The following is a 15479-nucleotide window of genomic DNA, read 5'->3' as shown; positions in this document are numbered from 1 at the left end:
GGTTTTATTGCCCTATTTGCCATATACACGCAAACTCGGCAAGACAACTGGACCAACATATAAATGGCGGGCCGCATCAATATCGTCAGATAACATTAACTTTCAATGGACATAAAACTACGATTGACGATGTTCTTGATTGCAATCCCAAATTATATTTCTCAATATTTCTGATCGTATTCGTTACAGTTTATTTATTTTGTTACATAACTGTAACGTTGAGCTACCGGTTTTCGAGGATAAATTTGTTCGTATAACATGGACATTAAAATCAATTTAATGGCGCCTTAAATTTCGCGCCATAATTTTAATTGGCGGAGAAGTCGTCCCCAAGCGTTCACGGCTTCTATGCGCACGAACGAACGCGCAGAACAATGAGGTAGCAGCCATTTTATATCGGTGTCTAAAGAAAAACATAATTCGAATGGCCAATCTTAACGAAATTGTGTAATTAGTGCTGTAATTTATGTGTTTCTATACACGCAACGGTAAATAGGTGTTTCTATACTTATGTGAGTAGAATCTTACTTTTGCCGTATATATAATGAATAAAATTATAGATAGACACAAATGAGACTTTACCATTTTGCATAAAAAAGGAATAATAATAAATTTGTATCTCATTCCCTTCGCTATAGGAAAGGTCGATGTATTTTCGATAAAGAACCTTCTATTCGTGTGCGGTGTTTATGTTTACTGATTATTAACAATCGCTTGAATGTGTTTAGTATACTTTAAATTACGATGTGACATAACTTTCTATAAAATAGTAGGGATTATTGCGTTATAAACTTGTATTGTTTACATTGAGTAGTAGCGGTATGAAATTAACAAGTCGCATAACAACCGGCGGCATCGCGCAGCTTCGGCCTGAAAGTTAGGGACAAAATTCAATAACGAATTGGCCATTTTATTGATGGCCGGGGGGGAGGCTGGGTGGAGACAGACGGTCGGTGAGCTTCCGCCATTTAATTTTTGCCTAAAAACAATTTATACACTTACTTTTATAGCAAATGTTTTTGTTTACTGTTTCATAAACATTTCTAACTTACTAATGTATGTATATGGACTAGATAAGCGCACGTTGTGTACTGTATTATATGTACATCTACACGCTGCTGTTTTACATACCTATAAGTGAATGTATATGTATAGCCGTAGCTAAGTCTAGACTATAGGTTGCGACAGTAGGTATTTAGAGCTTTAACTTCACTGGTCATTGGCCCTTCTGCATGAACTGTTCGGTTAATGTAACCTTAATGTCTATTACTCAATGTTAACTATTTCGCTCATATTTTATGTTGTTTTTGTTATTTAATAAATAGGTTTTGTTTTAATACCTATAATTATTATAATAATAATAATAAATAATAATAAATCCGTTTATTTCAGACAACATATGGTCCAATTAAAATAACAGTACAATTAAAATAAATAAATCACAGTTCAAAATAAAAATACATAATTTACCAGTAATTTCAAAAATTAAAATATTTTATTTTCAAAAATTAAAATTTCAAAAATTAATATTATGTCATACCTACTTATTTATACTATAGGTAACTAGGAACTTGAAAAATGATTATAATTTACAAAGTAATGAAAATGTTACTAATGTATTCCAATCAGATTAATTAAAATTTATATTGAAATGTTACTTATTGAATAATTTATTTGGTATTATAAAAAATAATTAACCATTTACATGCATAATTGGGTTGTTGGATTTATTAAAATAATGGTTCAAAATTAAATGATATTATTTAAAAAAATGCTGTACCCTTTGTGTATATGATTGAATAAAGCAGTTATTTTTATATATTTTTTATTTTTATTTTCTGATTATATTTTATAACATAAGTGTTTGATTTTAATGCATTGAGTCTAGTGTATATGTCCAGTGTTTTAGAACTTTGTAGTTAAGCAATAAACACAAGTATATTTCAGACTTTAAAAATCATGACTGTTCCGAGTCTATACTATATTAGAAATTATGAAAGTAGTTCGTAAAAATCTTGATCAATTTAAAATGCGTGGCCCTAACTACCGAAATGGAAGTAGTCTCCTCCTTAACAGACACAGACTTAAAAAGTCTCAACAATGTGTGTGGTACATTAGTCCGAGACTTTATCAATAATAATAATGTGTGAATACTTATTATATGAAGCTTTCTATTCAATAGAAGAATTTTTGAATAAAAATAATTGTTACAAGCTTTTATTTAACTTGCCTTGTTAGTATGTTACTTTGGGTCAAAACATAGAAGCTAAATTTGACCCACTTCCCGGTTTCTCATTGATCTGAAATTTTCCATACATATGTAAATCACATGACAATGCAATATTATGGTATCATGGAGCTGATCTGATGATGGAGCAGAAAGGTGGTCATAGGAATAGGAACTCTGTTATGAAACGTCGTATCCCCATCGAGAAAGGGGTTTTTAGAAATGTGTCGGAAATCAGTAGATGACTGTTGAAAGAAAGGTACAGTCGGCGATAAAAGTTTGTTCCAAAAATGAAGTTTTTGCAAAAAAAAACTTAAATATGATTATTATGAAATTGTTATACCTATAGTTAATAAGATGGACATAGTTGTAATTTTGTAAATATGATTGTATTGACATGTAACTTGTTATGAATAAATAAATTGAAAATTGAAAAAATAATAACTTAAACACAAGTAAAAAATAAGAAATACTATATAATTTTATACTGAAATTACAAATTCAGCAGAAAAAACTGGTTAGTATCAAATTATTGTTTTGATATTGGGTTGAGTTCATTACAAATTTTAGAAAAATATGCTGTTAGGTAACAGCTGTGACAAAGCTACCAATAAAACCATGTTGTTAAAATTTGTAGTAGCCTGGTGAGATTTCTGTGGAAAAAATATCTAAACTTTGGAGAAACAGACCATAGTATTCTGAGCTTACTCGGATCACCGGACCAATCAGATCTGTTGATACAAATTTTACAGAGTAACATTTTAAATCAGCTGATTGCGTACGTCCAGTACACTGTTTCATGGTTGGCTGTATAGAGTTCAAGTGCCTTGTATTTACAGAATTAGTTAGTAATAATTAAAAATATGTTTTACTTACTTCCATGTGGATGATGATGCCTTCCTTTCTAATCTGAAACTAATAATACAGCTTAAATCTGATTGAAGCTGGGCATGTATCCAGGTTGTCCCTTCCAATAAGTCCTGATTAGAGTTGTAAGAATCCATTTCAATAAGCAGGACAAGGTTTTTGAGAAATCTTCCATAAACCTGTAATTTCTTCTTCAGGTGGCAGCAGTTAAGAATGGGGGTGCACCGACGGCACCATTAGTTTCCCGGCACACTGGGGCGTGGGCGTCGGGGGCGTGGCACGGGGCGTGGGCGTGCCCGTGCCGCCCCCCGGCGACCTCCTCGCCACTATATCCATGTTCGAACAGCAGATCAAGGCGGAGCCCATGAGGTTAGTCCACATCACAATTATATGTACTACTGTCTCCTGTAATGGCAAACTTCTCCAAGACAACCTCCGTGGTCAGGTCTTGGCATTCTCCAACACATGTTTGAAACTTTGAACACTGACCTCTTGTAATGGCAAATGTTTCCATGTTCAGATTAGGTATTCTCTGCCACTATATCAAATTAGTTAACATCACTAACAATAATATCTGCCTTGTAATGGCATAGGCCTCTGATACAAACCCTCCATGTTCAGGTCTTGGTGGTCTCTGCTAGTACATGGATGTGTTCGAAAACTGGATCAGGACTGATCAAGCTGGTCTTTTACACCAGCAAGGGCAATTTCATTGTGTTTCTAGGTGCTTTCATTATTTCAACATTCTTTCAAGATCAGCCCACTTGATGATCTGAACCTTTGCGATTTGTTTAAATCATTGAACCATTTGAGCATTCTTCCAGAATGTTGTTTATTTTTTTTATGTAAACACTCTAGTACTCCTGTTAGTTTTGTAAAATTGCTAAGTAGCCTCTTTTTAACTAAAGTCATGGAATCTAATACGAAATCAATAAAATTTTAACCAGTACCCTATTTAAATAACTGGCAGTCCAGTGTAATGTAATGCTTCATTGAATGAAGAAATATAAACATAAATCAGCTTGTTCCCCAGCTTCTACACATCACACGCCCACGTCCACTCCGGCCCGCCCACGATCATCCGCTCCGACTCCCATGCCATCATCAACATGAACCAGCACCATCCCGAAGACTCCAAGGATAGCCTCATAGTACAACAGCAAGTACAACATCAGCAGGATCTGATGGACCAACAACACCAGCAAGATTTACAGCAAGACGACGAAGTTAGTGAGGTTAGTACCCTTTCATTTGTTTATTCTTGGCCTCAAATCCCATGTCCACTGTGAGTACTGTGAATTACAATCTAGCATTATCATGAATCAATAACCTGGAGACTCGCAAGGACAGCCTCATAGTACAACAGCAAGTACAGCATCAGCAGGATCTGATGGACCAACAACACAAGCAAGACTTACAGCAAGATGACGAGGTTAGTGAGGTTAGTACCCTTTCATTTACATATTTATCAGGGTTCGAAAATATCCGATATTTATAATAAATATCAAAACATCGGATATTTATGATATATATCGGATATATATCAACTTTGATATATATCCATTTTGTATGGAAGGCATTTAATTTTTTTGTTGCGTTATTTATGAATACTACTTTAGATAAGGAAAAATGTACTAAAAAACATAAAATTTTGTAGAAAAACAGTAACAAACACAATTCAAAAGATAAGTTTTTTAACAATGTTACATTTTTCAAAACCACCAGAAAATGCGAGAACTATCGTACCATTTCTGTCACATCACATGCGAGTAAGGTTATACTGCATATCCTCAATAGACGACTGGAAAGGTTCATCGGCGGGCAGATTGCAATTGAGCAGGCAGGTTTTGTAAGAGGTAGAGGCTAGGGCTCTCGGTCGTGACCGTGTATCGTGAACACGTAGCCGTACGCACGTTGCCGTGATACACGGCAACGGATTTCTGGTTCGTTCGTCACGTGAAAATAAATCACGTGAAATTAGCGTACGTACGTACGTAGATCCGTACGTACGTACGTACGAATTCACGTGACACGCCCGGTCCGCCAGCGGCGTTTCATGAGAGAAGATAAGATCGGATGCAGTCTCTATAAGTTATGAATAAAAATGTAGGTATCGAGAGGTTATATCTTAATTACTTTTGAATTAAAATTTATATTCAATACTGCAGTTCTTCAAATATTAATATGTAATTAATAAATAAATATAACCGAATAAACGATCCCGGGTTTCCGATAGGCTTAATTTAGAAGTGGTTATTAAAATACCAACGATATGGGTAGGTAACCTTTTGTAAGCGTAACTGCTAGATTTGGTAACCGTTTCAGATAAAGTTTCCTTCCCGTCATTTGAGTTTTTTACTCTATCCAAAAGTATTCAACAGTTGTAATTCTAAATTCAACTTATTATTGAATAACCACTGTTAGCATTGTCTCTACGCTACAACCGACGCTTCGAGTTCAAATTCAGAAAATGCTTATACTTTCACTAAAATATTACTTTTATGTTAAGGCACTATACCATGACTATACCTTATCCTTTGTTAAGCTTATCTGTTGAGTGGTTGTGGTTGAAAAATACCATGCGTTAACATGGTAATATGGGCTTAACCGTGCACCGTGATACCTTTGAATCTGCTTATTATGTGTCTGCAGTGTTCATTGACAAAAACTCTCTAGTTACCCTCTGATTAATAAGATTTAATAGGTAGATAAGGAAATAGGAAGATACACGGTACCATTCAATTATTGATAAACGGAATATGAAATTTGTCAATTTAGTATAAAAATTAAGAATGTGACGATGGGATGACATCCACGGAAACGTAATTTTATCACATACCTAGTTAATAATTATGTTATACATTTTACGCCAACTTAACTGTTATAGCCACCATTTAATTAGGTAATTACGTTAGGTATATAGTAATAAGATTGATTGTCGTAAAAAAAGTCTACTTTAAGAGTGTTCAAGGCGCAGGATTCTCATTTTATTGTTTCAAACTGTTTCAAATTGTTTCAAAAATAATAATTAATATAATAACTAAGCCATTTATTACTGATTGCTTAATAAAGCATTGCTTAATAAAGTGAGCTTCGTTATATTTACATGCAATAACTTTAAAATTATTTTTTCATGGTATTTAAACTTAGACCTCTGCTGCTTTCATTTACTTATTATGGATTACACCTATTTAAAAAATTAACTTACTCGTTTGATGTCGTAACAGTAACAGCAGATTTCAAATGAACTGACGTCAAATGCCTCGCGATAGATCCTGTAGTACCATGACGACACGGAAACTCATTGTTTGTCCGATCCTTGCAGAGACTACATAAAGCTGAATCTCCGACTCTCGTGGCATATCTCCACACCAAACTTCTCTTCGTTGTTAAGAGTTTCAAACATTAACAGTAACAATACAAAAACTGAACAAAACAACAACGACAATAACTTTTAAATTCACCGCTAAAGTAAAGTGTCAAGGCCTTCAAGTGTTGGTCAACTGGGATCTTACAAGTGACTAATTGAAATAAACTAAAATTCTAATCTGCCCCATCCAGATTAAATAAAAAAATCGCAAAATGTAAAAATAACACATCGCTCACTTCACTCAGCTTCACGTACAAAAGGCTGCTCGTAAATCTTACTGTCTTTATTACCACGTGGTGGAACTGCACTTATTATTTACAAAATACCACCACAGTAAGATAGCTGAGCTCGTTCGTCAAACAATACTGTGCTTTAAAGGAATATACTATCTAAAAGTATTATTTAATGTACCGTAACTGATAAGAACTGCAGCTGTTTTTTTTTTGTCTTAACCGTGGCCCCGCGCACATGTGTGCATATTTTTTTTTACCTGGAGTAAAATAGTCATCATAGTACGTCTCAAAGATTCACAGAACTTGATCTTTTGTTCATCTACACTGCTGTTTGCCTTGTTTACATTTAAGATTATGTTATATTCTTACCTAGTAGCAAGCTTAAATATTAATTAATTAAAGCCACTTGGTAGGTAAATCACTTTTTATAAAAATCTTTTTCATTTTCATACATAATAAATGAAAGAATAAATGTGAAAACCTTAAGAATAACATAATAATGCTTCACCAGAAATATATGGCTAAGCGTCGTGTTGCTGAATTTCATTAGAACTATTGTCCCGGATCCGTAAGTTCACATTTTTGACACATTTGTTTTGATGTATATTGCGATGTGGCTAAGACGTATCGTTTGCCAAATCTAACGATTAATTTCAAATTGGTTGAATCGATTAGGCAAACAAATAAACGATTTCTATCAACTTACTGAAATGTCATTTGAATCGTAATTACACTCTGCCACAGCACTAGTTTAAAAATTAAAATGAATGATAAATGACATAATAAGTAAATCTTGCGTTATAAATGAATATCGTAAAATACTTACTAACGAAGATCCGCAAAAATGTAACATGTTTTAGATTATGTTTAAAGTAAGCGAAATATTGTTTTTAAGTACTTGATTTTTTTAACCATTATTACACGATTTTACGTTTTGTGGACGCTGTCATGTGTGAAAAAGAGGTTCTTACACTTCTTACAGCTCTGGGACAATATTTACTCCATACTATACTAAACTGTCACCACATACAGTTTTAAGTTAGTGTCGAGTATTTGAGGATTCTGACGGCACATGTCAATATTAGGCCGTAACGTAACACAGCGAATAACGCCATAAATCACTTGATCTTCTCTTATAAAACAAAGTCCCCTGCTGCGTCTGTCTGTGTGTTTGTGATAAAGTCAAGAACAAGAACGGGTTTTCATGCGGTTTTCATTTATGAATAAAGTAATCCTTGAGAAAAGTTTAGATTTATAATTTGTTAAAGTTTTGTTTGAATTGGTTAAAATATGGCGATATTTTCTAATCGAGTTGGACAAAATCCCGCTGGCTGAGAGCTTTAATCGAAAACGCTGCCAAAACCGTTTGAGCTATATCAAAATAATGTATTGGAAAATTGTGTCTCTCTAATAGGTCTACAAAAAAGTCCGCGATGGCATATATCTATCTTTTACGGATAACTTATTATAACAATTTTTATGATAATCCCCGTGCGTAGCCGGGGAGGGCCGCTAGTTATATGTATTGTATAAAAATCGAAGCAAAACATAAATATAAGTTTAATTCATATGTAAAAAAACTTTCGTCCAGTATTAAGTATAGGTATTAAGTGATAATTCATAGTAGTCATGATTTGGTTTTCTCCCGGGCGTGTTGAATCTACAAAACGTACGATAAGTACCCAACGGAACCGCCACTCGAAGCTCTGCACACGAACATAGGTTCGGGCGGCGGCGTGTCACGGACCGCGGCGTGTCACGTGAATCCGGGCGCTAAGGCAAGTACGTACGTACGAGGCACGTACCTTGCCGTGTTCGTGAAATTCGTGATCTTAGTACCGCCGGTGTTAAGGTCACGTAGCTACGGTTCGGCGTGAATCACGTGTATCCAGAGCCCTAGTAGAGGCACAAGAGAGCAGATCTTGAACTTGAGGCAGCTGATTGAAAAAGCCAGGGAGTTCAATGTGCCGATGGCTCTATGCTTTATAGACTACGCCAAAGCATTTGATTGCATCAGCTGGGTAAAGATGTTCGAAGTGATGAGAGATATGGGTATACCGGACCACCTAATCTTCCTCGTACAGAACCTGTATCTTGATGGTAGTTCCAGGGTGCGAATTGACAACACCGAATCAGACCGCTTTCAGACCAAACGTGGAGTCAGACAGGGGTGCATTCTCTCGCCACAGCTGTTTAATCTTATAGGCGAACACATCATGAGGAGGGTCTTGGAGGACTGGAATGGAGGCATACGTGTAGGCGGGCTGCTCATCAACAATCTACGCTTTGCAGATGACACTACCATTATAGGCACAAACGAATCGGAACTTGCTGAGCTTCTGCAAAGGGTACAAGTAGTGAGCGCGGAATACGGTCTCCATATTAATAGATCCAAGACCAAACTAATGTTTGTGCAGAGGACAGGCTCTGTAGTCCGAACTGGAGAGCTGTCGGATATAGATACCGTACAGGAGTTCATCTACCTCGGTTCACTAATAACTGCGGATGGCGATTGTGAACGTGAGGTGATAAGAAGAGCACAGATCGCAAAATCTGCGGTTAAGCGGTTAGAGAAGATCTGGAGGAACAGAGGAATCAGTAAAGCAACGAAAACCAAGCTAATGCGTACCCTGGTCTTCTCTATATTCCTGTATGGTTCAGAAACCTGGACTCTGAAGGCGAGTACTCGGAGCAGAATCGATGCATTTGAGATGTGGTGTTGGCGTAAGATGTTGGCTATCCCATGGACGGCGCGCCGCACCAATGTGTCGATCCTGGCGGAACTTAAAATTCACGTCCGCTTGTCTGTCATATTGTAACGTAGTACTTTTTCCTGGTCGTAATTAATATTTTTTTATAAATCTAAAATCGAAATTTCTTTAATTTTATTTTGTTTCAAATCCTCAATTGGTGCAAAAATACTTGCATCCACACATGTATGCACTTTTCTGCATAATCTGTGCACGGGTTGCCAGATAGCTAAAAATAACCCATTTTATGAGATTTTTAATTGTTACTCCAGTACATTTTGATAAATTAAATTAATATAATAATATAGAAATAATGCAGAAAATTATCTTAAATACATAACAAAATACTATAATATTAATACTCTAAATAAGAGGCCTGTCTGGAGTGACAATCTTGCTATGTACATCATAGTAAATCTTTCATGACTCTGATGGAGTCTCAAATAAATATAATATATTAATTCGATATATTATGTCTTCCTGGGTTTGTCACCCTATGTCCTTGATTGCTCCATATGCAAATAGGTTAATGATCTTGGGTGGTCCATTTCCTTTTTTGACCCTTTTGGGTGCACACGCACTTTCTCCACAAGACCATACCGTATGGTGGTCAAAACGGTGGAAGCAGAAGGCCTGCAATAATCCTCGGATTGAGTAAGTATCTGAATTGTTCTGATCAACTCCATAATGGCGTAAAACGTTGTGGGTTTGTTCCTAACCATGTGCTTGGTTATTCACAGGGATGATCTGTCTTCTGCTGTGGGATTGGGAGCGCTCCGCTAGGAAATTTCTTTGACCTTTAGCGGTGAGCTAATTTATTAGATTGTCTTCTATCTTGTCATGCTGGTCTTGAGAGCATTAGACTAATGTATTTTTATGTCGCTTTCAGGAGCCGGGATTATATTTATAGATATATATATTATTAACTCTGGAAATCCTTGTGACGGCGCAAGTTCTGTGTCCTGTTCGCTGGAAGACGGCCTGCCTCTGCCGCATTTGTCTCGGTGTCCACGTGGCACGCGTTCCGGGTTGAAAAGTCTCCGCAGTGCTGCCAACATTCCCCGGGAGGTCCCGTGCCACCTTCCACAGCTTTCCCGAAGGTTCACCATCTTAGAGGTCGGTCCAATTTATCCTTCTAATGGTCAGGGCATCTGCGTCAGCTGAAATTTAGTTAGATTAAATTCATAGAGTCAGTAATTTAGAGCAAGCAAATATTTTTGAGAACTGGTACCTAGGTATTTTAGTAGTATAATTTCTAGTTAAAAATTAAGATAACTTGTGTGAAAATTTACTTAGAACCCTTTTAAGCGACCTAGCTTCCCGCTGAGCTCTGTACATTTCATTGGTGTCGAACAAGAGAATTATAGGTCAGTTTTCACACGGTTAGCGCAGTAAGTAACTAAATTAAGAACCAACTGAACAAACACATTTTGGCAAGAATTTTCCATATAAATAAATGTTATAAAATATAAACAAATCTTAAATTATTTATCTCCACCATATACTTCCCTTTGCAAGCTTATTTCGACACCGTTTTTTATTATTTTCAGTTTTAGTATTTTTTTCTATTATTATCACTTGTGTCCTTAATTTTGTACAGCCGGAGCTTTAAGTTTATTTAACAGTAAGGCACCCTGAGATAATTGGCGCCCAAAGTTTTGAATTTAAAAGCTTGCTGAAGGAATTTTGGGGAATTTTGGTACCAGAGAAATATTTAGAAATTTTTTTGTATGACTCACCTTTTGTTTTTGCTGCTTGCTCTTAGACTATGAAATATTCCTTTTGTGCTATTATTTAAATGCATTTCTGTTGATTTCCTGCACAATTTTTTTTATATATTTAGAAAGGAGAAAGTTTAGTGATTATGTAACCATTTTTAAGGTTATACAAGTGTCAAAGAAAGTTGAACACTTCTTCCATAGTTGGAAATTTGAATAATTTTGTGTGCATTTTCTATAATTTGTGTCGCCTTGAAACTTTTATTATTATTTTGAACGTTTTACAATATTTTTTGGAAAACTAAAAGTTGCCTGCACTTGTAAGCAAAAGTTTACCAGGGTTTTGATTAAAAGTAGTTGCACTGACTTTCAAATTTGCCAGAGCTTTATCATTGTGTTACTAGATTTTATATTTAGCTTAGAGCCAGCAAGCATTTGGTTTTTGTTTTTTTTTGTGGCTTGTAACTCTAAGACTGTTTAGGACACATATTTTTTTTTGTTTTGTGTTTGGACTTTGGCAAGTTTAGAAAGAATATTAGATTTTGTCAGTCAGCTGACTGTTTTAAAAGGTAACTCAAAATAAAACAAGGTTTGAATTTTTTAAAAGAAAATTTATAGTTTAAAGTACACACTTTTACATAATAGAGCATTGTAATACCAGTATTCTCAAGAATTAGATTCATATTTAGCAAAATGGAGAGAAATATTCAGTTTCACGCATTGTTGAAAGATGAGCTGACTTATGAGGTGAAAATTCGTTCCGAAACTCCCGCCAGTACAGTTGATGCTCTGAGGAAACAGCTTCGGGCTCTTGTTGTTGAGGCTCCAAGCGAAGACATTTTGGAAACTTCACTAGAGCCTGACACGGAATTAGATATTGTGGCTAGGAAGATTGATGATTTGTCGTCCCTTGTCGCGAAGTATAGTGAGTCCAAGGAGAGGTATGCCTTGAGCCGAGCGAAGGCATTAGGGTACCATATTTATCATCGTCTCGCTAGGATCCAGCCCGAAGAGGATGACCAGGCACTGTTGCTTACGAAGTGCAGTTTGCAGTCCAGGTTGGAGAGTCTGCTGGCGGAAATTGAAGGTCCACTTGTGGGAACTGCAGCACCAGTTGGTGTCGCTGAGGGTTCGAACCCAAGTGCTTCAGCTTCGGCCGGTAGTTCTGAAATGCCAATAGATAGTTTTAGAGAGATGCGTGTACAATGCTCAAGTGACTTGAACATTTCTAAATGGCAAGTCAAGTTTAATGGATTGACAGACCCGCGCTCATTTTTGGAGCGTGTTGAAGAATTGAAGGAGGCAAATGGTGTGTCAGATTCCAAATTATTTAAGGCCGCGCCTCACTTGTTTATTGATGGTGCTTTATTATGGTTCCGTGGTATTAAGAGTTCGGTTTCAAGCTGGCAAGAGTTAAAGTCACTCTTGTTAGATGAGTTTGTCCCTGGCGATTATGATTTTAGGTTGAAACAGGAAATTCAGGCTAGGACACAGGGCGAGAACGAGCCCATTCATTTGTATTTTGCAGTAATGTCAGGAATGTTTGCTAGATTAAAGTCAGACTTACCGGAGGAAGCGAAGCTTGACATCTTGTTGCACAACATTCGACCACATTTTACACAGCAGTTAGCATTGGTAGACATTCATTCCGTCGCCGAACTGAAGACTTATTGTCGAAAGGTTGAGTTTTCACAGCAAAGGGCGAAGTTATTTGTAGAACCGCCGAAGGTTAGTGAACATACACTTTGTCGCGATCATGTGTATAAGGCCTCCAGTTCCAAACATCAACAAGTTAATGCTATTGCTGAAAAACAAAACTCAAGCTTCGCGAGAAAGTCTGACGGTTCGGTGCCACAGTGTAACACTTTGCCACAGAGGAAACAACATTGTAAAACTAATGACTTTAATATTTCAAAGCCACAGCGGCCGGTATGTTATAAATGCAACAAAACTAATCACAATTTCAGGCTTTGTAAACAAAGGCCTAAAAATGGTTCGTTTAAATGTTACGGTTGTGGCAAGCCTGACACTGTGCGGTCAAAGTGTGACATTTGTTGTCAAAAGGGTAACGTTCAGAAACCGATACCACAACAGTCAAAAAACGCCTAAGGCAGAATCGCAGCAAGTTAAATGGCCAAGTGAATCGATTAAATTTAGAATCGATTGCACAAAACAATAATTTAAGTTCGATTGCTACGATTCAGTTTACACCAAATAAAAATGATATCAGGCCATATTTAAAAATAGGTGTAAATAATTTTGAGGTTTACGGTTTAGCCGATAGCGGCTCAGCATTGTCGGTTTTAGGTAACAATGCACATTTGGACTTTTTGAAATTCGGTTTTGTACTTCAAGAGGCACACTCCAAGTCGTGTAGTGTTGCGAATGGAGTCGATTGTGAGACAATCGGGCATATTTTTGTTCCGGTTACTTTTTTGAATGCTACCAAGGTTATTAAATTTGTAGTTGTACCCTCTATTGTTAATCATGTTGTTTTGGGGGTAGATTTTTGGAAAGCATTCGATTTATTGCCTGACGTTTTAAAAAATGCGAAACGTATGACTCCACCTGAAAATTATTTTATGTGTAACGGTTTAAGTGCGGAACAAGTAAACACGATCCGGTCTTACGAACACTTAACTGCGGCCGAGAGGGAACTCGCGGATACCGTTGTAGGCAAATTTAAAAACATTTCGTTCGAGGAGAAGGGGCTTGGCAGAACCAGCTTAATGGAGCACACCATTGACACTGGCGACGCCATGCCCATCAAAACGAAACAATATCCTTTGTCTCCGGAAAAACGCGCTGCTTTAGCCTCCGAGTTAGACCGTATGTTGAAGTTGGACGTAGTTACGCCCTGTGAGAGTCCGTGGAATAATCCGGCTCTTTTAGTTAAAAAATCTAACGGTGATTGGCGATTTCGTTTAGATTGCAGGAAGTTAAATTCGATCACAAAGGGAGATTCGTATTCCATTCCGTACATTCCCCAGATTTTGGACAGTTTGAAGGAAGCGAAATACCTGACCACGATCGATTTAAGTTCCTCATTCTGGCAAATCCCGTTAGCTAAGGCCTCACAGGAGAAAACCAGTTTTTGCGTTCCCGGTCGTGGTATGTTTATGTTCAAGGTCATGCCCTTTGGCCTCTGTGGAGCGCCTGCGCGTCAGCAGAGGCTAATGGACAGCCTTATTGACCATAATATAACGAGCGACATCGAAAACGGTTTAGTTTTTTGTTACATCGATGACATCGTTATTTGTTCATCAGATTTTCAGACGCACATACGGTTGCTCAATCGTGTGTTGGCGAAGTTGGAAAAGGCGAACTTAACCATCAACTTTGAGAAGTCTAAGTTCTTCAGGCAGTCTATAAAATACCTCGGTTACGTCGTAGACGAGTTCGGGTTGCGTACTGATCCTGACAAGATCTCTGCCGTTCTCAACTTCCCCACACCAACGAGCGCGCGTGACGTAAGGGCATTCTTAGGAACGTGCTCATGGTATCGACGGTTTATCCGAAATTTTGCATCGATAGCCGCTCCTCTGAATAAACTTACGTCACAGGGCAAGAAAGCGCCACCTTTCGAATGGTCTGTAGAAGCAGAGGAAGCATTCAAAACTTTAAAAAACGCTTTAGTTACGGCACCCATTTTGGCGGTACCGGATTTTAATAAACAATTTACAGTACATTGTGATGCGTCGTCCTACGGGATTGGCGGAATGCTTTCTCAGACCATCGACGGTGTTGAGCATCCTGTTGCATACGTTAGCCGCGCCTTAAATAAATGTGAGCGAAATTACAGCGCCACAGAAAGGAGGCTCTCGCGGTTTTATTTTCAGTGGAGAAATTTCAGGCATATTTAGGCTCGCGTAAATTTAAAGTGATCACTGATCACGCGTCACTCAAATGGTTCATGAACCTTGAAAACCCGTCAGGGAGGTTAGCTCGTTGGGGTTGCAGACTGTCTCAATTCGATTTTGAGATTGAGCACAGAAAGGGATCGCTTAACGTTGTGCCTGACGCACTTTCGAGACTTATGAAAGTTGACGCTATAAATGTTACGAATGATGACGCTGAGCCAGACGAATGGTATGACAAGATTGTAAATGGCTGTAGGTCATTTCCCGCGAATTTTCCGAATTTTTGTTTAAAAGACGGGAAACTTTTTAGACTTTCGAAGGCCAAGTATAATTTGTTGCGAGAGTTTGATTGGAAAGAAGTGGTGAAGAAGAGTGATCGAAAGAGAGTTTTGCAGCAAAACCATTGCGAAGCAACTGCAGCTCATTTAGGTGTTTTTAAAACTCATCGCCGGTT

At 37.3% G+C, this 15479-nt stretch overlaps 1 protein-coding gene across 23 annotated transcripts in view; it reads left to right on the top strand.

The window, feature by feature from the left end:
* Nucleotides 1-292: 292 nt before the first annotated feature.
* Nucleotides 293-15479, top strand: part of LOC125231267 (zinc finger protein ZFP2-like) — a 45491-nt gene continuing 30304 nt past the window's right edge. For 3 of the 23 annotated variants that reach the window (XM_048136671.1, XM_048136670.1, XM_048136682.1), the window contains exons 1-3: nucleotides 589-953; nucleotides 3292-3463; nucleotides 4116-4329. In XM_048136671.1, coding sequence (XP_047992628.1) covers nucleotides 3429-3463; nucleotides 4116-4329 — 249 coding nt within the window. In that variant the 5' untranslated portion in view covers nucleotides 589-953; nucleotides 3292-3428. Of the gene's footprint in view, nucleotides 513-585; nucleotides 954-3291; nucleotides 3464-4115; nucleotides 4330-15479 lie in introns of those variants that run through there. The other 20 variants (XM_048136676.1, XM_048136677.1, XM_048136684.1 and 17 more) reach the window with 13 other exon arrangements.

Source organism: Leguminivora glycinivorella, chromosome 11, assembly GCF_023078275.1.
Source record: "Leguminivora glycinivorella isolate SPB_JAAS2020 chromosome 11, LegGlyc_1.1, whole genome shotgun sequence".
In the NCBI taxonomy this organism is placed as follows: Eukaryota; Metazoa; Arthropoda; class Insecta; order Lepidoptera; family Tortricidae; genus Leguminivora; species Leguminivora glycinivorella.
The sequence above is the reverse complement of the archived record's forward strand: the minus strand, read 5'-3'. Positions and strand labels throughout refer to the sequence as shown.